Genomic DNA, 25519 nt, shown 5'->3' with positions numbered 1-25519 from the left:
TCTCCTTGGTTCACTAAGGAAGAAGAATTAGAGCTAGACAAGTGGAGAACAATTAATTGAATATTACAATGATAAAGGTTCTAATTCAATTCTTAAAGAAACATTCTATACATATAACTTAATATAATTGGCTTTAAGGAATTACATAAGTATTAGAATAAGGAAAAAGAAGAAAGAGCAGGAGGAAGAGAGTACTGATAAAACAATTGAAAAGCATAAAGAATTAGACAAGAAAGGAGTTAAGTACAATGCTAATTATTTCCCATCCCCTGACCTACCCCCCTCAATTAACCTTTCATGGGTGGAGGGAGAAGGAGAGGGGGTAGGAATATAATACCATCAGTACCATCCATGTAGGAGCTTTGTCCACCCCCTATGCAAGATTACAAAGGCGCTAGTTAAAGCTAAAAAAGAAGGACAGGATATATCTGATTTAAGAAGAGAAACATACCCTGTTATTCAAGAGTTTGACTGTTCATGTCAACAAAGGAGAAGATACACTCCTTTTGATCTGGAAATTATCAAAGATCTGAAAAAGAGTTGCACTCTTTATGGGGCTACATTGTCTTATGTTAAGATGGTATTAGAGAATTTGGCTTATGAAACTTTAACCCCTAGTGATTGGAAATCTATAGAAAAACCATGTTTAAAAATTGGACAAAACTTGTGGCTTTCAGAATATAGTGAAATATGTAGAATACAAGAGCACAGAAATAGGCAAACTGGAGTTAATATACCAATCACCTCTGACCAACTAGCAGGTAAAAGTCAGTAGACAGATGCTTTAGCACAGATTAATTATTCTTTGATAGCATATGAGCAAATTGCTGCTGCTGCTGCCATAAAAGCATGGGGCTCCCTCCCAGGAAAACAAGATAAAGGAAAAACCTTCCCCAAAATAGAGCAAGGTCCAAATGCTTTGCTGATTTTGTGGGATGTCTGCACACAGCTGTCATAAGAACTATCTTGCAGCAACAAGAATTATGATAAAATAACTTGCTAGAGAAAATGTTAATGAGGTTTGTAGAAGAATTTTATACTAGGACTACACAAGGATGCTCCTTTAGAGGAGATAATAAGATGCTGTGCTACAGTGGGCACAAATGCCTTTTATACCCAGGCTATGATGCAGAACATGGGAAGACAGGATCCCTCTTGGGAAGGGACTTCCAGAGAGACTCTTTAATGCTTTCAATGTGGTAAAGTAGGGTATCTGAAAGCTCAATGTAGGCATAGAGATAAAGTGAGAAGACAGAGTGAGAGACCTAAGGGAACAAGACCCAAAACCCCATGTCTAAAATGCAACAGAGGCTTCCATTGGGCATCAGAATGTAGATTGATTCAGGAAAACAGGAAGCAGGGCTTGGCTCCAGAGTCCCAGGCAAAAACAGGGAGGGCATCATATGATGGCAGCTGAGATTACATCCAGAGAGTCTTTAGAGGTTCAATACTCTGATATGATCAATCAGCAGAGAAGCAATCTGATGAGAGAAAGGGATTACAATTGAGAATACAGGCTTTTTAATGCACTGGAAGGGCAGTGTCCAGTGCAAGCAGCCCCACTCTCTTTAGATAATCTCCAGGTGATGTGGAGAGATCCAGAAAGTGATGAATAGAAGGGACCAGATAGGTTAAGTGCTTGGGGGAGAGGGTTTGCTTGTATCTCTACAGATGGAGAAGGAATCAGATGGGTGTCAACGAACTGTGTTCACCTTGTCCACTGGAGAGAGACAGAAACAGAGAAAAACCTCAAAACAAAGGAGAAGACCTAAGAAACATCTGACACTGAAAGAACATGGCTGATAATGAGACTGTTGCAGGACTTTAAAACCAGCAGGAATCATTGGATTCCCTGACACATGATGAGATTATTGCAGGACTTCAAAATTTACAGGAACCATTAGATTCCCTGACACATGAAGAATGGACACTAGATTGGTTTTGGACTATTTCTAGGACTTATGGATATGTATAATTCCTCATATTTATTCATGTTGTTTGTTACATCACTACTAGCCTGTGTTATATTGCTATACCTCCCATGTTGATGGATTTATGTATACCTGTTTCAAGTGAGACCCTTCAGAAACCCACTAATCTGGTTTGACTCCTCATTCCATTTGGTGTTTTCACCTCCTTTCCTGAGACATTAGGGAAGGTGTGATCACCCCCTTTTTGGGGTTCTCATCTCCCTGAGAAGTCAAGGGAAGGCATGACCACCTGTGTTCTAAAACAAAAGAAAGTTGGAGATGTAATGGGCCAGAACTCTGGAGAAGTATACTTGAAAAACAATGGTTATCTAGTTTTACATGTACTTAGTACTTAATATAGTTCTACAAGATTGACACTTATTATGCAAGATTGACACCTATGGTGATGTAATTATAATAGAGTATATAAGAGCCAACAAGGACTGGTCTAGAGACATTAATTCCATCTCCCACCACCGTAGTGGCTGGCCTGTCCTCCTTCATTTTTCCACTGAGACAAAGGCCTGTCTGAAGGGCCTCCAGAAAGCTAGCCTGGGCCCCAAGCAAGGAGACAATAAAAAATTTGGATTTTATCCCTGGCTATTCTCATGATGATTATTCTACTGAAACGAAGATTAGTCCCAAGACCTCCAGAAAGCTAACCAGAACATTACAAGTATATAAGGGAATAAGCATTTTTATGGCACCTACTATGTGTCAGGCACTGTATTAAGTGCTTTACAAATATTCCATTTGATTTTTACAATAACCCTGGGAGATAGGTGCTATTATTAGCTCTTTTTTTTAATGGATGAAGAAACTGAGGCAAACAGAGATGAAGTGATTTGTCCAGGGTCCCACAGTTTGTAAATGTCTGGAGCCATATCTGAACTCAGATCTTCCTGAATTCAGACTCAGTGCTCTATCCACTGTGCTACCTAGGTGCTTCATTTAAAATGTATCATTTAATATGTATTTTTAAATGAATTTAATATGAATTTTAAAAAAATGTATTTATCAAATATAGAATAATTGTGACATTCACCTTTTCATAAGCAAATCAGGTGGCCATCTTTGTTTTGATGGTAACTTTTAAAGGGCCCTTCTCCCTGCCTCCTCTCTTCTCTGATTCCCAAAAGTCTATTTTTGTCCCACTGTGACCAAAGTTTACTTTCAAACTAATCTCTACTAAAAACTAGCCAATGGCAGTTATTCACTCCATTCTAACTCAAAGGGATATTTGCATTCCATTACAAAATTCCCAAAGATTAAATAAGTTTTTAAGACTGAAAGGAAAGAGTGAATTTCAAATAGTAGGATTTCAGGGCTAATAGCAGTCAATAACAGAAAGACTTTGTGGGGGTATAGTAAACCCCTCGGAATTCCACTCATCTAAGATGGCCTTTCAAAAGCTTCTTAAATCATAGCGCAGACAGGGGAGTCAGGCTCATTGCCGATCTGGACACAAATATCCTGACCTTTGAATCAAATAAGTCAGTAATCATTTATTAAACAATTTCATTTATTAGGCACTGAGATAGGTCCTAAGATGTAAAATAATCCTTGCCCTCAAGAATGCTCATGTTCTAATAGAAGAGAGAAGCATAGCTACATATATAGATATTATCTTTGCAATTTGGGGTTCAAAACTGATGTATTTGTATAAAACTGCACTTGCATTCCCATTGGTGCACAGAATACTGACTGAATAGCACCCTAATAGCAGCTTTATGTCTGAATGAGGGAAGAGTTGGTCCAAAAGCTTGGGGGAGGAGATATCTTCCTTCCTTCATTGAGAGAACGTATGTGGTTCTAGATCTCTTCAGAGAGAGAGACAGAGACACAAAGAAAGAGAGAGAAAGAAAAAGACAGAGAGAAAGAGAGAGATAGAAACAGAGAGAGAAAGAGATAAAGAAAGACAGAGATAGAGAAAGAGTCAGAGAGAGACAGAGATAGAGGAAATAGAGAAACAAAGAAATAGAGAGAGAGAGAGATGTAAAGGATCTGGTATTTCAATAGATCCTTGATTTCTAATTATCCTTCCTAGAAATACATAGAATTTCCTCTTGTTTTGAAACTCTTGGTTGGGTTGAGATACTTTACTCCCAAGGAGACAGCTCATTCACATTGTATATTGTCAAGAATATTCTTACACGTATAAATTTTCTGATTTCTTTTTACTATTTGCTTGGATACATAGATTTTTGCTTATTGTTCCTTATTTGTGATGGTCTTTTATGTATTCAGGATTTAGAAGGAAGAGACTGTGCCTTTAGAAAGAAACTTTATACCTTATTCCTTAAGAAATATCAACCAGATACTATTGTACCTTAGGAAGAATTGTGACTTGGTCCAGCCATTCTGAAAACCAATTTGAAACTATGCCCAGAAAGTTATCAAACTTCATATGCCCTTTAACACAGCTCTTTTCAAGATAGTTAAAAATTGCAACCAAAGGAGTGTCCTGTTGAAGACTGGTTAGGCAGAGTGTGATATATAGATGTAATAGAATATTATCCAAAATAATTGGGATATTAATGAAAAGAATTAATGATGAAAGGGACAATATCAGAGGATTTTAGAAATCTTTTGTGAAATGATACAAAACAAAGTGAGCAGAAATAGGAGAACTAGTAATATGATCTAAACATTATAGAAATTAATACAATGAAAATAATATCATAGAAAAACAACTTTGTAAGATTTTAGAACTCTAAATAAATGTCTTCCCCAAGCAAGCTGTTGCCACAAACTTTTATGTATGTCTCTATCATTTTTTCAAGAAGGACCAAAAACTGACAAGAAAAGAAATAAGGAATTTTATGCATGCTCTGTATTCATTCTGAATTCACATTGTAGTCATTCCTGAGCAAAGGGTTAGGCCTGAAAAGACTAATACTGTGACTTAAAACCTCCCAGTTTTGGGAGGTAATTGATGTTCACTTCTTTGAGTTTAGAATGCTTTATACATGTAATTATTTCCTTTTCTGTGGACATCACCTTCATCAGAAAATAACCTACTCAGGATTTCACCTTCTCTTAAGTATATTAAGAAAGAATAATCCTTAGAACCAATACAAGTTACAAACTCATAGATGAGAAACAGAGATGAAGTGATTTGCTTAAAATCAGTTAATAATTGTCAAAGTCAGGAGTAGAATTTCCAGACCCTCTCCCCTACTTCACTTACTGTTTGTTCAATTGATTTATCCACTTCTCAATGTGTGTGAGGGGGGAGGAGCAGGGCAGGTTTGAGCCAACTCCTCTGGATTCCAGATAGGTGATTGTTAAATGATTAGACTTATTGTTTTGTTGTTAAATTATTAGATTTATTGTTTTGTCTAGACTTTATAAAGTGATGGATAGGATGGTAAGAATTCATGTTAATTAAGCTTAAAAGTATATCCTGCATGCATCCCCACCAAGTTGTTAAACATTCACCAGCACACAATAACAAGGCATTTTTATTTTTAATTTAAATATCTTCTAAATTGTATTGATGCCAATTTTCTGGGTATAAGATTGTTTTGATTTGGAGTAATCTTTCATATGGTTGTTAAGTTTGCAATTTTTCTACTGAGACCTCTTTGTTCGTGTTATTAATAAATAAAATAAAGAGCTAGCATTTGTGTAGTGATTTAAGGTTTGCAAAATGTTTTATAAATGTTATCTCATTTGATTCTTAAAACAGCCTTACAAGGTAGATGTCATTATTCTCCTCCTTTTACAGAGAAGGAAATTAAAACAAATAGAGGTTAAGTTTCTAGAGTCTCACTTCTAGGAAATATCTAGATCACATTTGAACACAGATCTTTCTGATCCTAGGACTAGGATTTTGAATGCCAAATAGAACATTTTGTATTTGTTCTTGGAAGCCACTAGAGAAAAGAGACAGAGAGAGAGAGAGAGAGAGAGAGAGAGAGAGAGAGAGAGAGAGAGAGAGAGACAGACAGACAGACAGACAGACACAGAGAGAGACAGAGACACAGAGAAAAGAGACAAAGATACAGAAAAACACAGAGACAGAGAGACAGATAAACAGAAGGAGAGAGAAGAGAGAGACACATAGAGAGAGCAAAAGGAGAGAAGAGAGAGAGACAGACACAGACATAGAGACATAGAGACAGAGACACAGAGAGAGGGAAATTCAGAGACAGAGATAGAAGAGAGAGACACAGAGAGAGAGCAAAAGGGGAGAAAGAGAGAGGAGAGAGTGGGGAGTGAAGGGGAGGGAGGGAGAGGAAAGGAGAAAGAGGGAGAGAGCTGATTGAATCTGTGTTTTAGGACAATCACATTAGTGGATGAAAAGAGGATGGATTGGAGTGAGAAGAGACTCACTAGCAGGCTACTATAGTAATTCAGGCATGATGAGGGTCTGGACCAAAATGAGTCAGTATTAGGAGACATAATGGGGTATATTTGAAAGATGTAAAAATGAAATTGACAGGTCTTGGCAATAGTTTGAATATGAGAGTGGTGGGAGAAACATGAAAGATAGTGAATAATTTAGTATGACTCCTAGATTGAGAGCCTGAGGGACTAAGAGGGGCTATTGTTGTCCTTTGCAGTAATAAGGAAGGTAGGAAGGAACAGAATTTTGGGAAAAGATAATAAATTCTATTTTGGACATATTGAGTTTAAGATGTCTCCTGGGTCTCTAATTCAAGATATCTGAAAGACAGAGATACAATATTGGAGGTCAGCAGAGAGTTTGAGGCAGGAAAGGTAGATCTGAGAATCATCAGCATAAACAGGGCAATTAAATCCATGAGAGCAAATGGAATCACCAAGTGAAGTAGTATATATAGAGAAAAGAACCCAGCATAGAAACTCAGGGATATCTATATATAGCAGGATGTGATTTGGAGGAAGATCCATCCAAGTGACAGATAAGGAGCAATCAGATAGGTAGGAGGAAAATCAATAGAGTTGGGTTCCAAAAACCCACAGAGGAGAGTATCAAAGAGGAGAAAGTGGTCAACAATATCACAAACTGGAAAAGTCAAGAAAAATGAGTACTGAGAAAAGGCCATTGAATCTGGCTATTAAGGGGTCATCACTAATTTTCCAGAGAGCAGTTTCAGTAGAATGTTATGATGGGAAGCTAGATTGTAAGGGATCAAGAAAAGAGTGAAAGGAGAGGAAGTGGAGGCACCTACTATATGTAGATGGTTTTTTAGAGAAGTTTAGTTACAAAAGGTAAAAGAGATATAGGATGATAATTAACAAAGGTAGAAGGATGAAATCAGGATTTTTTTAAGGATAGAGGAGAAATGGAAATGTTCATAGGCAGTAGGAAATGAGCCAGATATGAAGAGATTGAAAATAAATGAAAGAGTAGGGATGACAGAGGGGGCAATCTGTTGAAGGAGATGGAATGGGATCATTTAACAAGGAGAAGGGTTAGTTTTGGTAAGGAGAAAGGCTATTTAATTATGTGAAACAGGGGTGGAATGTGGCAGAAAGTATCTGAGTGATAAAAAGATAAGGGACATACGGGAGTTCATGGTGAATGACCTCATCTTTTTCCTGTAAAATATGAAGCAATGTTCTTTGCTGAGAGTAATGGGGAGGGGGAATAATGGGAAAGTTTAAGAAGGGATGGAAAAGTTTGAAAAAGTCATTGTGAAGAGTGGGATATTAAGTTGACAAGAGACCTATATTAGGATTTCTTAACAGCAGGGAGGGCCCAGTTGAGATTATAGAACAAATTCATGGTGGTTCCACTAAGAACAATTGTATGATTTTCTCTATCAATGAGTAGTTATTGCAATTTTCTTGTTTCAATCAGTGAGTTGAGGAGAAAGAGTGAAGGTACAGCCAATACTGCAAAGAGTGACCAGGGAGGATATGTCATTAGGGAAGGTGATTTTCACTAAGAACTATTAGATGGAAGGAGTGGAAAGGGAATATATACAATGAAGGGAAATTTGTTGCTAATGAAATAGGCATTCCAGAAAGCACAGTGGAAAGGCTAAGTGGAATTAGAATAAAACTTTGGTGTTGAAGGGAGATGGGAAAGAGGAATTGGGTGGGGTAGGAAATGGGGTTTGAATGATGATCTACAGGAGTTTGGAATCACTGGGATATGAAGGATATGACCAAAGATGAAAATGTGTATCATTGCAGGGAGGATATCACTCTTCTATCTTTAAAGGACAGGTGCAGCTAGACACTTTTTTATCGCCATTGAAAATATTTAAAACTAACATTACTTTTCAGAGTTATCTTAAAAACCTATAACCTAATTATATTAACCACTGCATTAGGATTGTAGACTCATATATTTAGAGCTGGAAAAGACCTCAAAAAACTTCTAATCTAACATCCTTTTCTTATAGGGGAAGAAACTAAAAGTTGAATAGTTTAAATGATATGTCCAAGGTCACACAAGCAGCTGAGATTCAAATCCAGGTCTCCTGGCTGCAAGTCCCAATTTTTCCTTTCTATATCACACTACTTCCTGAATGTCCCCATTTCATAGTAAATTCACTGCACCCTAAAAATTGATTATTGGTTTTGATTTATTGCATTAGTCGAGAGAGGTTTCTACTTTGCAAGAAGGTGAAATTAATGTATATAGCATTTCAAAAAAGGAGACTCTCTTTATAATATTAGGGTTAGACTGAGTATGGAATGATTTTCCTGAACAAGTGCAAAGGTATCCTCAATAATACAGGTTTGAGTTTAAAATTATGTGGGGTCCCCAGAGGTTGTAGAGATTATGCTAATCTTTATTACACAAATTATGTCTCTGGCATCCTACCTGGAGAAAGTATTGTTTCACTGGAATTTTCAGGGCCTTTGCTAGGCACAGGGTATTAGTTTAGTTATTGACTACAGATTTGGCTTCCTGGAAAGAAAGAAAGAAAGAAAAAAGAAAGCAGGAGGGAAAAGAAAGAAAAAGGAATAACAAAATGTCTGTGACAACAGTGCTGTATTTGAATATGCTCACAAATAAGTAACAGTAAACACATTGGAATGATGCCCTGAGGGGCAACTAGAATGACTATTGGCATTTAACACCTTAGATTTTTCTTTCTTCACTGCTATACATTCATCAAGTGTTCAAGTGGTAGCTGTGGAAGCAGAGTCAAAAAATGTAAATAAAAAACAAGAAATTGAAGTCTCTCAATTACATATAATGATTAATTATATTTTAAAGCATTAGTCATTGCAGTTACCTGATCCACCTTGGATTCCCTCATTTTAAAAAGAAAACAAAAAAAAAATTGCATGTGATATGGTTAATATACCAGGGCATCCTGAAAATAGAGACCCTTTTAGAGCTAGATTAAAAGTCCTGTTGTGTGTACTTCCTTAATGACCATCTAAAGGTTTTCGCCAAAAATGTCACCAAAGAATACTGTGTAGACAAGTTAAACTCATGCATTCCCTAAGAAGCACAGAAACTTCTCTAAGAAGGATAATTTTTGTTTGGCGAGTCAATTTGCTCAAACAAGGCATTATTTTGTTTCCATAGTATGTCTAGCATCATTCTCATTTTTTTTTTTTTGGCATTTAATTTGAATAATTCTTTTTTTTAATATTTTATTTTATTTTGTAATAACTTTATATTAACAGAATCCATGCCAGGGTAATTTTTTTACAACATCATCCCTTGCACTCACTTCTGTAACTTTGAATAATTCTAATCAAAAGCGGTGATACATTTTGGATTATTATCTTGTTGCAGGAGGGGATTGTAGAAGGAAAGAATAAATAATTCTTTCTTTGCCTAGTGACTAAACAACTGGGAATCAATGGTAGTTTAGGTTAAATATGTCAGGCCCATTGCTACTGAGGCATTGTTCTAATTAAAATCTAGTGAAGTGGCAAGAACTGAATGAAGTGATACAAATACACCTTTGCCTATTCTGGGTAACTGGATGGAACCAATTCTAAACTAAAGAGAAGCCTGAGAGAGGACCAAAGTTCAAGTCTTACCTAAGTCAAGAATTTACTTGTATGATTTTGGTCAAACTGCTTAATTTTCTTGGGCCTCAGTTTCCTCCCTTGTAAAGGGAGGGGTTTTGGAAAAAAAATCAGATGGCCTTTGAGATCCCTTCTAAGTTCTAAATTTAAGATTTTGTGATCTTAGTTTCATTATTATTAAATTATATTAAAATGTATGTATTAATACTGTAGATAATTTTTTTTTTTTTGCTTTTTCATTCTTCTTAAGGACTAACAAAAAAGAATGCTTCAAGTTCATTATACCATCACCACATCTTCCTCTAGTCCTTGAACTCATTAGGGAGTCTGAGAATGAGCTGGTACCTTTAATGAACTGGACCTAACATGTTTCCAATGACATAATATAGGAAAGATACACCCTTGAATGAATTTATACCTCCTTTGTGCTATGTATTTAATATAAACTAATGAAAGCCTGATTGGATCAAACCCAAAGTCCTTGGAAATTTAAGATTAAATTAACACACAAACAACAACAAAAAAAACCCCAACCCTATGCCTTTATTTCTATCAAAAGATATCTTTAAATTGCTCACATGATGTGATGCACAAGTTTTCTTTCAAATAGCCATTTTGTAATTTTAGGGATTTAAAAGAAACACTACAATACGCACTCTAGGCAAACACATGTACATATACAGACATATACATAGATAATCACACTGACATCACATAGTCATCCACTCCCATCCATGCACATACAAACATACATTCTCTCTCTCTCACTCTCGCTCTTGCTCTCGCTCTCTCTGTGTGTCTCTCTTTCTCTCTCTCTCACTCACTCTCTTTCTTTCTAATGACAAAGTCTGGCCTTTCCTAAAATAAGTACAATGAAGACCTTTAAGTGCTTCTGGGGAGAAACAGCCTTCTCACCCCTCCCTACAATCCACATAGTTTCCTTTAATCCAATAGCAAATCTGTGCGTATTTTAGGGGGGTGATGCGAACGGCCACGTTGAAATCCTGCGGCGAGCCATTCATGTCCACCCACTGGTGTCCTGAAAAGATCCCAATAATTTTGCGCTCCCATTTCTGCTGCTGTCTTTTCCACATCCTCACATACACTCCTGACCCACTAGCCCCGGGCTGGGCATCACACTGCTGGTAGAGGAGGTCATACGTCTCATCTTTGACATCACAGAAGCGATACACCAGATTTCCTGGCCGGTCGTTGTCATAGCCAGAGAAGTGGATTCGGCCCCCGGGCAGGTGCTTGGCAGGAGGGCTCACCCCAATCTTCATGAATTTTCTCTTATGGGGTTTTTTGAGCTCTAAAAGAGCATAGTCATAATCCATCCCGATGTCGTTGGCATTCCCTTTGATCCAACCCTTGGGCACATGGGTGCGCTTCACTCGAATCCACTGAAATTTCATCTTGTCGGGGATGGCTGAGTTGGAGGTGTTAGTGGCCCGACTGCTATCTTTCACTTTGGGCTTCAGGAAGCCCACTCGAAGTTTCTGGGCACCCTTCACATAGGTTTTGCCATCATGGACGCAGTGGGCAGCAGTGAGGACATGTTTCTCAGCTACCAGGGTGCCCGTGCAGCCGGTTGACAGCTTCACAGAAGTTGAGAATGGATAGTTCAGCAAGAAATCCTTTCCAAAGATGCTGAACCTGCTGTCATAACCATAAATCTGTCTCTTCATCCGAGACCGGCCCCTGGACTCTGTCTCACTTCGCTGGACATAGATACCAACTTCTGTCTCTGTGAGGCTGCCGTTGGCGTACAGTGTTTCATACGACAAGTACTGCTTGACTTCTTCATATGTTGGCAGAGGTGAAACCTTGTGGCACTGGGGTCCGCAGGGAGAGGACACTTCCAATTTGGCTTCAGCAACAAACTCTGGCTTGTCTAAATTGTGGGTGGACTGGGGCAAGACGATGGGGACTCGGTAAGCCGGCCACGTAGGCTTCCAGTGAACGCTGTAAGGAATGACCTCCTGGATGACACAGAGGAGGAAGAGGAGGAGTGTTGGAATGATGGCCATGCTGAGCACTGCTCTGTGGAGACAGACAAAAAGGGAGGTTATTAAGGAAAGTGCTTCCAAATTTATTCCTTGCTTAAAGAGCCCAGCAACATGCTTTACATCATTTATAAAGCCTTTTAAAAATCCCTACTCTGGGATCAAGGTGCAGAGAGAAGGCTTTAGATAATTCTGTCACTTAACAATGCAAGAACTTGACCTTGGAAACATTCATAGAGCTAGTTTCCGAAGTTGAAATGGAAGTTTCTTTCTTTCTACGTTTCAGATGCTACTGATGACTTACAGCGGCTGGACTCCGTGAAAACATCTCTTTGCCCCTTCCTGAACTTTGGATGTTGTCTCAGCTCTCACATAATTAATTCTAAGAGGCTTCTGTGTACTGCATGTGAGATCTTCTCTCCCTTTTCCAAGGCAATGTAATTCATTTTTTCAACAAACTTGGAAAGTACCTATCACGTTCTAGTGCCGGGCCAAGCACTGGGAGGATAAAATGCAATACAAAGTGACTCTGTTCTCACAGAACTTATACTTTAATGCATTGGAGCAAAGGAAATGCACGCAAGTAACTTTAATGTGAGACAGAGCATGACAGTATAGAGGAAAAATTCTGTCATTGTACTGTGAGAAACCTGAGAACAAGATCATTTCCACTTTGGGTAGTGGAAAGCATCATGGAGGAGAGATTAGCTGTCAAGGGCCAAGAAAGGAAGGAGTTGGGGGCAGAATGGAAAGGCCATGGGACTGGCAACCTGAGGACCTGGGTCTGACTCCAGGCTCCACTACATTGTGAATTAAGACTAGCAACAAAATCTTTGGATCTCAGTTTCCTCATCTGTAAAATGAGGTACTTGTACTAGATTATTTCTTACATCCCAATCAGCCCTAAACCCTAAGATCTTGTTTCTCTCTACAATTCATTCTCTTCCCTCCATGAAATAAATATCAATTGCCTTAGCCTAAAGCCAGCTTTTTAAACTGTAGTTCAGTTCAGCCCTGTAGGATAACTATGGCATAACTGAATGTGAAGGATGCAAAATTATGATCTATTATCAGTAAGAGTTTGATTTGTATATCTACATACCTGAGGTAAGATAAAAATTTCTTGGGTGAAAAAAGGATCATGAGTAGAAAAACTTTAAGAAGCTCTGGTCTAGAGAACAAATTCCCTACTGTAGTGTAAGGAGCCTGTACCTGAAATGCATCTCCTCTTCATCTCAATCTGTTGAAATCCTTTGGGGAATCCAAAGAAATTCCATCTCCATGACTTTAAGTTGGTGATCTCCCTGTGACTGAAATATTCTCTTTCCTTCCTTTCTACCCTGGGAATCTTTTATTTCTTTTAAGATTCAGCTCAAGTAGCAATAGAGAACTCTGGGGGCTTCCTTTTCAAGGCCCCACTCAGATGCCAGCTCTTGCATACTTAATGTATTTTCTCTCTCACTTCCAACTTAATGCCCTAAGTCTGGATTTCTTCTTTGTCTTTGTATTTCTTTCCGTAGTATTCTTACTTAAGTGTATATTGTATTAGTTCTCTCTCTCCCTTTTCTATTAGATTATTCATTATTCTGATATCTACACTACTCTGCTAGTACATAAAAGGCATTTCACAGATGCTTGTTGAATTGAATTATTTAGAAAACATTTCTTATTTCCTTGAAATCTTGAGATTGGGATAAGAAAATTCCAGGGTGTGGAGTTTTGGCAAATAAATTAAAAGTGGTCAGGATTGGGGGGAGAGCGGTGCAAAATGGGGCAACAAAGGTAATAAAACCCCTTCAGATAACTCATTTATGGAAGCATTCACCAGACTTTTCCCCTGGAAGTTTCTTTCTGCAGGGACTCCTGGAAAACTATGGAGAGGATACATGGCAGAGTGGCCCATAATAGTATTAACAAGTATATAGTTTTCTCAGATTAAATCTTGTGACTTATCAGTTAAGGGCTCTGGCCTTAGGGTTTCTGAACAATTTTGATGGCAATATCTGCTTTTGTAGGGAAGAATTATCATAGAATAAAGAGGTAAGTTGTAGAGAAAGAGAATCGTAAATGGTCTATTTGTTCAGATTCCCTCTGTAGGGGATTCCATTTATGGGAACAATCATTCTTGAAGGGGCAGCTAGGTGGCACAGTGGATAGAGCACCTGTCCTGAAGCCTGGGGTTCAAATATGACTTCAGACACTTAATACTTCCTAGCTGCATGATTCCGGGCAAGTCACTTAACCCCAATTGCCTCAGTAAAATAAATAAATAAAAATCATTCTTGAAATGGGAACTTCATTTTTGTCCAGTTACAGTGATCAATGATTTCATAAATGCCAACGCTAAAGGCTTTTTTTCTCAATCTTCAAAATTGTCTCTAAAGCATTTGACATGGATGACTATCTTTTTCTCTGGAATAATCTCTCCTCTCTAGGTTTTTGTGACACTGCTCTCTTGCTACTTTTATCTTTGTGACTACTTTACTGGATCATTACCCATATTACACTCTGTCCTGAATTCTGATCTTCTCTCTCTATTTTCTTTCTTAGTGATCTTATCAGCTCCCAGGTTAAATAAATAGTCTCTAATCTACATTTCCTAAAGAAATCTTTTCTGAGACTTGGGGCTGCAACTTCAACTGTCTCTTGGACATTTCAGATTATATATGCAATGGATATCTCAGACTAAGCAGATCCAAGTCAGAACTCATCATCTTTCCCTGTAAACTACCTCTCAACCATCTTTATTATTTTGACAAAACCATCATTTTTCCAGTTACCCATGTTTTCAACCTCATTGTAATCCTTGACTCCTAGTCAATCATTTGCCAAATTTTGTCATTTCTATTTATACTTAGGATAGTTAGTTGGTATAGTGAATTGAGCTCCAGGTCCAAAGACAAAAAGCCTTGAATTCAAATCTGACCTTGGATACTTTCTAGCTATGTGACCCTGGGCAAGCCACTTAAAACTGTTTGCCTCAATTTCCTCATCCATCCAATGGGGATAATAATAGTACCTACACTAAGCAAAATACCTGGCTCATAGTGAGTAACATAAATGTTAGCTAATTGTTATTATTATATCATCTCTCATATATGTTCCCTCACATAGCCAGTATCCCAAGTTAATTATCCTCATGACTTCTCAGTTCTATTGAAATATCCTCCTAATTGACTTTCCTGACTCTTGTCTCTCTTTAATTCAATACCCGTTTGGCAAAATTACCCAAGTGATTTTCCTAAAATGCAAGTTTAACTATCACTCCCCTATTCACTAAATCCAATGACTCCTTATTACTTACAGGTTCAAATATATACTCTTTTGTGTAACATTTAAAGTTTTTCAAAACCTTGTCCCAAATTAACTTTCCAATCTTATGAAATGTGGAATTTCCTAAAATTTCCTAATTCCTCATTTCTGCCTTTACAACCCCAAGAGTCATTTTAATGTTACTTTCTACATAAAGCCTTTACTGATACCAATAACTGATACTCCATTACCTTATATCTACTTTATCTACACACACACACACACACACACACACACACACACACACACACACACAGACTTTTCTGGCTAAATTTTAAACTTCTTAAAGGTAGAATGGTTTCATTTTTGTCTTTGTGTTCCCAAGATTAAGCTGGTAAATAGAGATGCTGTACAAATGATCCAATATTCAAGGAGGAATTGTCTTTCATTCTTGAAAAGGGACCAATGACATCATGAGAATGATATCCTGACTTTCAAGTGAAGTGGATTTAAGTGAGGCAAAGCTATAACTAAGGACAAATAAATCAAAAATCCACCAAAGGCTAAAAAGGATAATTTAGATCCTTGTTACCTGGAAATTTCTCCTATTATATCCAATTTTACCCTGGAGGATTTTAAAAGATCATAAAAGTCCATCAATAAAAGTGACAAAGAAAGCTGAATTGGGAAGATGTTTGAAAAAACTTATGCTAAAAACTTTTGTTGTTGTTTAGTCCCATCTTCATGACTCCATTTAGGGTTTTCTTGACCAAAATGCTGGAGTGGTCTGACATTTCCTTCTCCAGCTCATTATACACATGAGGAAACTGAGGTAAATGGGATTAAGTGACATCCAGAATCACATAGCCAATAAGTGAGGCCAGATTTGAACTCAGATCTCCCTGACTCCAGGATTGGGGTTCTATGCATTGCATCACCTAGCTGTCCCAGTTGCCAAATACTAGTTTATAATAAAAACTATTTTATGTATATAGAGTACTTTCCATATTACAAAGCACTTTCCTTTATAATTCTGTTATGTGAGTAGTGCAAGCATTATTATCTTGATTTTGCAGATGAAGCAGCTGAGGAAAAAGAGAGCTCAAGTGACATACACAGTATCAGACAACTAGTAAATAGAAGAGATAAGACTACAACTCAGAAGTCCACAGTTCTTTCCACTATGCACCTTTAACTCCATAATCTGGTGTTAAAGGATGTCATCTCATACTGATTAATTATAATTGCATTAATTATAATCTAATTAATTATCTTTCAGTGTATCTATGTTCTTTTAATGTGTATGAGACAAAAACTCAGATTACATTCACCTTGTATTTGTTTTGTATATTTCTTATAATTATCTGGGAATATAGTGTATTAATCCAGTAGAATATATTCTCCCTGAGGCCAGGGACTTTCCCACTTTTGTTTTTGAAGTACCAATCCACAACAGAAAGGATGTTAGAGCTGGAAGAGATATGTCATCTAGTTCAATTTTCTCATTTTATAGCTGGGATAAGTGAAGTGATTTACTAAAGGTCACACAGTTTATAAGTGGCAGATACAGGATTCAAATGCAGACACCCTGACCCAGAGTCCAATATTCTTGTCACTGGACTGACCTGCTTCTCCAACTTCTCTTAAAGTATTAACAAATGCTTACTGATTGATAATATCTTATCTTGTATTATTCAACCATCAGTCAATGAAAAACACTGATTAAATACCTACTTGGTACTAGTCAATAGGGATACAAATATGAAGAATGAAATCATTCCTACTTTCAAGGACCTTATTTTCCAACAGAGTTGAGAGATAAGTATATGTGGGCATATGTATATGTATGTAACTGGCACCAGATCAATGTGCAGATTCTTATAAACTAGTTCTGCTGCTGTAATTTGTATATATGTTACATGTATATACAAAATAAATACAGAATAGATACAAAGCAGTTAAACATAAGATAGTTGGGAGGGAGAAAAACTAGCAGTTTTATGGGAATCTATCTGGAAATTTTCAAAAAAGGTTCTCCTTAGTATACTGTGGGCTTTCCACCATGAATATTGTCATGTACACAGGCTTCATCCCTGACTTGCTACCTGACCAATTCACCTCCCCTTCAAGTCATCAAGTCTTTTATATCTTTTTTTTATTATAACTTTTTATTGACAGAACATATGCCTGGGTAATTTTTTACAACATTATCCCTTGCATTCACTTCTGTTCCAACTTTTCCCCTCCCTCCCTCCACCCCTTCCCCCAGATGGCAAGCAGTCCTTTACATGTTAAATATGCCACAGTATATCCTAGATACAATATATGTGTGCAGAACCGAACAGTTCTCTTATTGCACAGGAAGAATTGGATTCAGAAGGTATAAATAACCCGGGAAGAAAAACAAAAATGCAAACAGTTTATATTCATTTCCCACTGTTCTTTCTTTGGGTGTAGCTGCTTCTGTCCATCCTTGATCAATTGAAACTGAATTAGATCTTCTCTTTGTTGAAGAGATCCACTTCCATCAGAATACATCCTCATACAGTATTGTTGTTGATGTATATTATGATCTCCTGGTCCTGCTCATTTCACTCAGCATCAGTTCATGTAAGTCTTTCCAAGCCTCTCTATATTCATCCTGCTGGTCATTTCTTACAGAACAATAATATTCCATAACATTCATATACCACAATTTACTCAACCATTCTCCAATTTTGGGGCATCCATTCATTTTCCAGTTTTTAGCCACTACAAAAAGGGCTGCCACAAACTATAAGCCTAGTAGTAGCACTGATGGATCAAAGGGTATGCAGAGTTTGAAAACTTTTTGGGCATAATTCCAGATAGCTCTCCAGAATGGTTGGATATTCATCTTTACTAACAATAGAAAAAAAGGATGCTAAGCAAATTAATAGGTCGATATTGAACAAATGAAACCTCAAATCTTCTTAAAAGCTAATTATTTTCATGTACTTTAAAAACTCCAATTTATATCTAAGAACCTAATTAGAAATTTTTCATATTTGCAACTAGAAATTGAAAATTTATTATAACTGTTTCTTATATGTCAACTCTGGTGGGTTGGATTGATTTCTTGTTGAAACACCACAACTGGTAACACATTTTCCATTACTTCTTATCACCATATGAATATGAAAATGATTTAATTGCATTTCTTGAGGAATAGGAATTCAGACTTTCCCCAATTTCAGATTACCTCTATATCTGTGGGACCATGGATAAGTTGATTTACTTTGGGGATTCAATTTCTTCATTTGTAAAATAAAGAGGTTGGATTAGATATCCTACCTTTCCTGCTTAAAAATTTGAATTCATAATGCTAGGTGAAATGAGCAGAACTAGGAGATCATTATACTTGGCAATAACAAGACTATACGATGATCAATTCTGACAGATGTGGCTTTTTTCAACATTGAGATGAATCAAACCAGTTCTACTTGTGCAGTGATGAAGAAAGCCATCTACACCCAGAGATAGGACCATGGGATCAGAGTGTGGAACACAACATAGCATTCTCACTCTCTCTGTTGCTATTTGCTTGCGTTTTGTTTTCTTTCTCAGTTTTTCTTTTTCTTCCTTCTTGATCTGATTTTTCTTGTGCAACAAGATAACTGTATAAATATATATGTATATTGGATCTAATATGTATTTCAACATATTTAACATGTCATTGGACTACCTGCCAGCTGGGGAGGGGGTGGGGGGGTAAGGAGGGGAAAATTTGGAACAAAAGTTTATGCAAGGGTCAGTGTTGGAAAAAAGCATGCATATGCTTTGTAAATAAAAGTTTTAATTTTAAAAAAATAAAAAGATATAGTCAAAAAAAATTGAGTTCATATGAGAGATTTTTTTTCTTTGTGTATGTGTTTCATTATTTTGCTTGTCTCCCCAACTTCTTAATATGGAAACTCCCTCCACTGATACAGATTGATTAATCCCCTCATAATTTATAGTTTTGGAGAGTTGCCTGGGACAATATAGAGGTGAAGTCATATTTGTCCACAGTCACACAGCTAGTAGCTGAAGGAGTCAGGACTGGAATGAAAACCTTTCTGACTGCAAAGTCCCCCTCTATTCAGACTGCTTCTTAAATCACTCCATCATTCTCTCAAAGCTAAGACCGAGCACTATTAGTCCCAAATATAAGTTTTTACCTTGTCAAAGAGCAGTAGATTTGATGTTTTCTCTTTTTAATATTTCATTATTAGTTTTCTTAGCAGCTTCTCTCCTTCTCTGCCACCTCCAACCAAATTATCATTCAAGTTCTTTCTAGATTGTTCATTTCATCTCCCAACAAACCTCTCCATAAATACCCTAGAACATCCCAGGGGTTGGTTTTGTACTTGACTTCCACACTCCTAGTTGATTATACAGTCACTTTGTTTACAAACATAGTCTGTCTTGCCCTTTGTAGCTTTGGATGATTTACTCAGCACTAACTCAGCAGGGTTATGGAGGGTGGAGGCAGCAGGGAAAAGGAAAGTTTATATTGTTAACAGATCTTACACTGCGTGTGATCTGGCTTCCTCAATTCATCCAGAAAACCTGCAGATTTCATCCAGCAGAGGGCTGCTTTCAGGAATGTGAATGGAAGGATGTGGAGTTATGCTTAGAAATGCCTAAGAAAATGTCTTTTGGGGAAAATAATTTATCTGTCAGCTCTAGAATTTCACTAAATTGATGCATCCCTGCCCCCAAAGGCCTTTGCAACACACTGAAACTCATTGTGACTTACACACAATATACACACACACTCACTGTGTCACTGTGATAGAAAGAGGGCTGAATTTGGAATTAGACAACCTTTGCCACCTTTGAATCAACTAGAAGCTTGGTTTGGGGTCTTAATTTCCAGATATGTAAAACGAGAGAGCTGTTCTAGATGGCTCCTGAAATCTGCTTTCCTTCAGGTACTCATGCACCCATTGTTATAATAGTAACAGCTCACATCTAAAGGCTGCCTTACAGTTTAACAAAACTCTCTTCTCATGGCACCCTATCAAGTAAGTATTGCCAGTATTTTATAGATAAAGAAACTGAGATTCAGATCATCTCCAGTTGTTAATGCCCTTCCATCCCCCCACCTCTATCACTTTTTATTTATTTTGTATCTATATTTACTTTCTGAGTCTAGGGAGATCTATTGGATCTTCTCGGTCAAATTTTGGCTTTTAGAAGGCAAGATTTGTGACTTTTGTATTTATTTCCTTAGATTTGGCATGGAGCAGATATTTTTAAAGTTTGTTGATTGATTAGAAAATTCAAAGAAGGTGACTGGATTCGTGATCTCCACGATATAAGTGAGATCATCAGGTGAGCAAACTCTACAACTTTGAGTCTTAATTGCCTACCACAGAGATTAATTGATTTATCCATAGTCAATTCAATCAGTAGTGTCAGAATGCTAAAATTAAAAAAAAGGATTCTAATCCCACTGTTCCTAGAATAAGTCACCAGGGGGCAAATGAACATTGCTTCTATCTTAATTATAGGTAGACCTACTTACAAAAGTTTAGGCTAATATAAAAGAAGTTTTAAACAGGATTGTAATAAGTGTATTTCTAATTCCAGCATTGAAATGGTCACTCCAGGGTTAAAGAGAATAAAAGAGAGACTAAAGAGATGCTTCTGAATGAATCATCTTATAGCAAAGGAAAGCAGGCTTTATAGAAAGAATGGTAATTTCTAAATCTTATGACCAATCTACCCAAGTTTTCATGAAGAAAACTGTGGTCTGTGTGGTTTTCTTTCCAAATCCAAGATTTTGCCAGGAGTAGTTACTTGATACACACACACACACACACACACACACACACACACACACACACAGACACACACACTTACATGTTTCTTGCTAAGTACTTTCATACAGTACTTTATCGATAATGACAAAGGAGAAGCAAAATGGAAAATTTAGCTAAGCAAATATTTTCTCATTGCAATATCCTGTTTTATAGAAAACTTTACTTCCCTAGTTTTATAAATCAGACTCATTTAACATGTGTAACAGTGACAGCAAAACAGAATCATAGATTTAGAGGTAGAAAGAATCTTACAGGCAGAATCCCATTTCCTCATTATATAGAAAAGGAAACTGAGATCTAGAGAGTGTGTTCAAAGTCACCTAGGTGCAGGCTTTGATGCCATAGCCTTGGACTATAGAGCCAGCAATTATTCTACTACATAATTCTTTCCTTTTATATCTGCATTCAAAGAAGATCTGGGATTTTTGTAGATTGGGAAACCCTTTTCAGCTATTGCAATTCTCTATGACTTCATAAATACATTTCAGGGAATTGCCTAAGCCACACAAAGTTTAAAAGACTGCCCAGAGTATTACTGTACAGTGGGGATTAATTGGGACATTAACCATAAGAGCATTTGGGCAATATCAACTAGGATTATTCCCTTCTGTCTCTGCAATCTTACTCTCTCAGTATTCTAATGGGAACTTTTTTTTAAAAGTCTAATTAGTTTACTTGATTGAATTTGTAGTTAAAAAAAATAATGTTTCTTTGGAAACAACTTTTTTTTTAAACAATTGGTTTTAAGTGACTTGGTTAGGATCACACAGCTAGTGAGTGTAAAGTGTCTGAGAGTGGATTTGAACTCAGGTTTTTCTTGATAGAACAGTGTTCTATCCAGTGCACCATCTAAATGCCTCCAAAATAACTTCTTCAAACAATACACTCCAAATTGTACAATGACCAATTAATATATACAGATTCATTGGAGTCCAAATGACAACATCTGAGAGCAAACCTGCCATAATACAGACTTCTTCTGTGCCAAATAGCTGGGGAAATGGATTAGCCTCCTTCCAATGACAAATGAGTACTGGAGAGAAAATTTAATGCTTAGCAAGAGTTTTCTAATTGTGCACCTTATAATGTGCTGTAACCACTGTAAAAACAGTAATTACTGAAAGACACAGTGTAAAATTCTGTAAAGACAAATGTTGCGGTTATAGTTTGGAAAGATGAAGAAAGTTTTTCCATGGGGTCTGAGGCCAGGGGCATAGACCAGTTAGTTAAAAAGCAGGCTGATTTCAAAAGCAAATATCTGAAACTAACAAAAGCAGGGAGAGAATCTTATTCTCATTTTCCCCAGTTAGAGAACTTGCTAAGGGAAAATTGATCAAACCAGGTAATGGTTTAAAAGTAGCAGAGAGTCCTGCACAGGAGAACACAGAATTTTAATGAGATCATCAGGTAAGAAAACGCTCTCCATTTTCTCTACAACTTTGAGTCTTAATTGCCTACCACAGAGATTAATTGATTTATCCATAGTCAATTCAATCAGTAATGTCAGAACGCTAAAATTAAAAAAAAAAAAAAAAGTATTCTAATCCCACTGCATCTCGAATAAGTCACCAGGGGGCAAATGGACATTGTTTCCATTTTAATTAACCTTAGGTAGACTTACTTTTCCATTTATAAAAGTTTATGCTAACATAAAATAAGTTTTAAACAGGATTGTAATAATTGTATTTCTAATTCCAGCATTGAAGTGGTCACTCAAGGGTTAAAAAGAATAAAAAAGAGACACTGAATGATTAAACAAAGTCTTCTTTCCTCCATGCCAAAGAGCAGGCCCATTGGATGGCTCAAGTCTGAGGATCCATGAAAAAAACTAGAGACTGTAAAATTTGTTCACAGGTAAGAACTCAAGAAAATGTCTCCCAGGAGTCAAAGGGAGTTTTGCATGGGCTCAGTCTGAAGCCTTTCATCCTTGGGGCATACAAAAATCAATGAGCTAGAAAACCTGACACCTACTAGTGGCCGACTGGATTCTGGCAGCAGTGGCTTGCTCGGACACACACTAATGGGCATTTTGGCACATACTCTAGGGAGGACAAAATGCATTCATATTCTGAATTGAACCGGATAAGTAGTGGAATGTTCCAAAAATGAGATATATAATGTCCTGTTGCTTCTGAATTTGGGGAAGGAAAAGAAAGTTTTTGTAATCCTTGAAAGATTGTACCAAGTTGTTACTGTTACTTCCTTTTATGGAAGGTGTAATATAATTTCAAAGCTATAGTATATTTATAGTATTTACAAATATGTTCACTCTCCTTCATAAGTTTCTTTTAAGTAATCCTCCACCCCGTTCTTCCACCCAATATACTCTATTTTAAACTCACACTTCAAATATATTAAGTGAAGGGAAGGTCAGTCCTGTTACACATGGACAAATGTACACAAGTGCTACCCTAAGAAATCTATATGATAGATATGAATTATGTGAACAGAAAGTGAGAATTTTGGCTACTGGTGAGTGTGATCTGGAAAAAGAAATGCAAATTCTTTCTTTTCCTCCTAGTTATTCCTTACAAGTTAAAAATGAAGGTTAATCTGACATTGGCATATCTCTTTAAGAATTAAAAAGGCTCAGAGTTACTTTTGAGCTCTAGGACTTCAGTGTACAGCAATCCCATATATCAACATTGCTCCTTTATGAGCAGGCGGACTTTTCACCAGCTGCCCTGGCTGTTTCTGAAATCTCAAGGGTGTCACCCAATGGGAAATAAAACAAACATGATTTTTATCAGCTGCTTTCTCTGGAGATAATCGACCAGTCTATTTGTATTTTTAAACAGTGCACTTCAGCGGGATGTCCAGCGCTTTTAAAGTCTCTCTCCACTGCCTCCCCTTTGCTCTCCTGCTTTCTATTTAAAAGTTAACAACTCATAAGAAACGGTTACAGCTGAAAGAAAAAAAAAATTTCGCTTCCAGCAACTGTTGATAATATGTTGACAGGAGTTCTTGATGCAATTCTCTGCTAAGTCCAGTCATCAATCCAACTCCAAAGGAAGGAAACTGAAGTCTCAACTATTCTTCTACCAGGGTGTGTTCACAAACTTGTGCCTGAGAGCTAAATGTTAATTTTCACTCACAGAGCCACAGCACTTTGTAAAAATAAACACTCACACACAGACGCGCCCCCTCTCCCAGACATAAATTCAAGAGAGGGACAAAATCAAGAAGGGAAAAGTGTGTTCTTGAAAGTATTCTCCCACTTATACCTTGACTTCAATAGAGTTCCTTAATATCAGTTGTCTTTCTCAACTCGCTTGCAGAGGGATCATTCTCAGGATTATTTCCCAAATCTTTTCATATTTCACTGAATCTTAGACTGTTTGATCTGAAAGGGGACTCAGAGAAGTCTACTTCAAAACTCCTCCCCCCCCACCCCATTTGACAGAAGAGGAAACTAAGGCTGTATATGTGCGTGCCATGTCTTGTCCAAGGTCACACAAGTTAGCGGCTGAGAAGCCTGAATCTCAGATATCCTTCCTGCCACCCATTCCAGGGCTCTTTCCACTGGACCACTCTGCCTCCGTTCAGGATGAAGTTTCCACTTCATCCGGAAAAAAAAAAAAATCCAAAAATTCTTCTCTTTGGCTAAATGGTGAGAAATGGGATATTGTATGTTGCCTTTTTAATCTCTCCAGAGATACAGGAATTTCAGCTGCAGTCCTCGCACCCTTTCCAGGCATGGGCCGAGCGGTGGGCGCACAGAGGCAGTGATGGGGAAGGATCCCAATTTGTCGCCAGATAACTGTCTGTGTGTGTCCGTCCGTCTATCTGCCCCCCTGCCCGTCAGTGAGTCAAGCTGCACTCGCTCCCTTTCTTTGTCCGGTTTTAAGCCGCAGCTCAGCCGGGGAGCCCCCAGTTCCTAGGAGCTGCCCCGCCCCGCCCGGCCCCGGAGCAGGTCTGGGGCAATGGCCTTTCCCAAGCGGAGTGCAATTCCTGATGGAAGTTCCACTTTAAGAAGGCCTGGAACAAGGGAGGATAGAGCGCGGGGCTAGGCTGGAAAGTCCGGGAGGTGGGGGCAAGAGACAGGAGTAGAGTTCAGAAACTGCTCAGACCTGCCTGCCTGCCTGACTGCCTGCCTGCCCGCCGGCTCGCAGCTTACCTCCCTTTTCCCTAAGGCCAAAAGCATACTCACCCGGTGCCTCGCATCCCTGCGCCCCGACCCAGCTTGGTGCGCCCGGGTGGACAGGCGCGCTCAGACAGGTGTGGGCAGTGGAAGTGAATGGGTTGCTCCCATCTCTGCACCTCTCGGCGGCTAGTGGCAGTGAGGACGCGCGCTCGTGTGTGTGTGTGTGTGTGTGTGTGTGTGTGTGTGTGTGTGTACTCGCGTGTGCTGAGCAGGGGGTAGCTCAGCGTCCGCCGGGTTCCCTCTACCGACTCCTCCTCCTTCACCTCCCCCTTTCTTTTCTCCTCCCCTTCTTTACTCCTCTTCACCCTCCCTCTTCCCCCCCCCCCTTTCCACCTCCTCTTCCCCCTTCCTCCCCCTCCTTCTATTCCCCCCTTCTTCTTTCTT

General features: G+C 38.0%; 1 protein-coding gene across 1 annotated transcript; it reads right to left on the bottom strand.

Moving 5' to 3' along the window:
* Positions 1-8890: 8890 nt before the first annotated feature.
* Positions 8891-25307, bottom strand: PRSS23 (serine protease 23). Its single transcript, XM_051987290.1, has 2 exons — positions 25142-25307; positions 8891-11948 (listed from the first exon to the last, which is right to left on the bottom strand). Exons 1-2 carry the CDS (start codon positions 25153-25155, stop codon positions 10817-10819), a joined length of 1146 nt encoding a protein of 381 aa, XP_051843250.1. The 5' UTR covers positions 25156-25307; the 3' UTR covers positions 8891-10816.
* Between the last annotated feature and the right edge of the window lie 212 nt (positions 25308-25519).

Source organism: Antechinus flavipes, chromosome 3 (genome assembly GCF_016432865.1).
Source record: "Antechinus flavipes isolate AdamAnt ecotype Samford, QLD, Australia chromosome 3, AdamAnt_v2, whole genome shotgun sequence".
Lineage (NCBI taxonomy): Eukaryota > Metazoa > Chordata > Mammalia > Dasyuromorphia > Dasyuridae > Antechinus > Antechinus flavipes.
The sequence above is the reverse complement of the archived record's forward strand: the minus strand, read 5'-3'. Positions and strand labels throughout refer to the sequence as shown.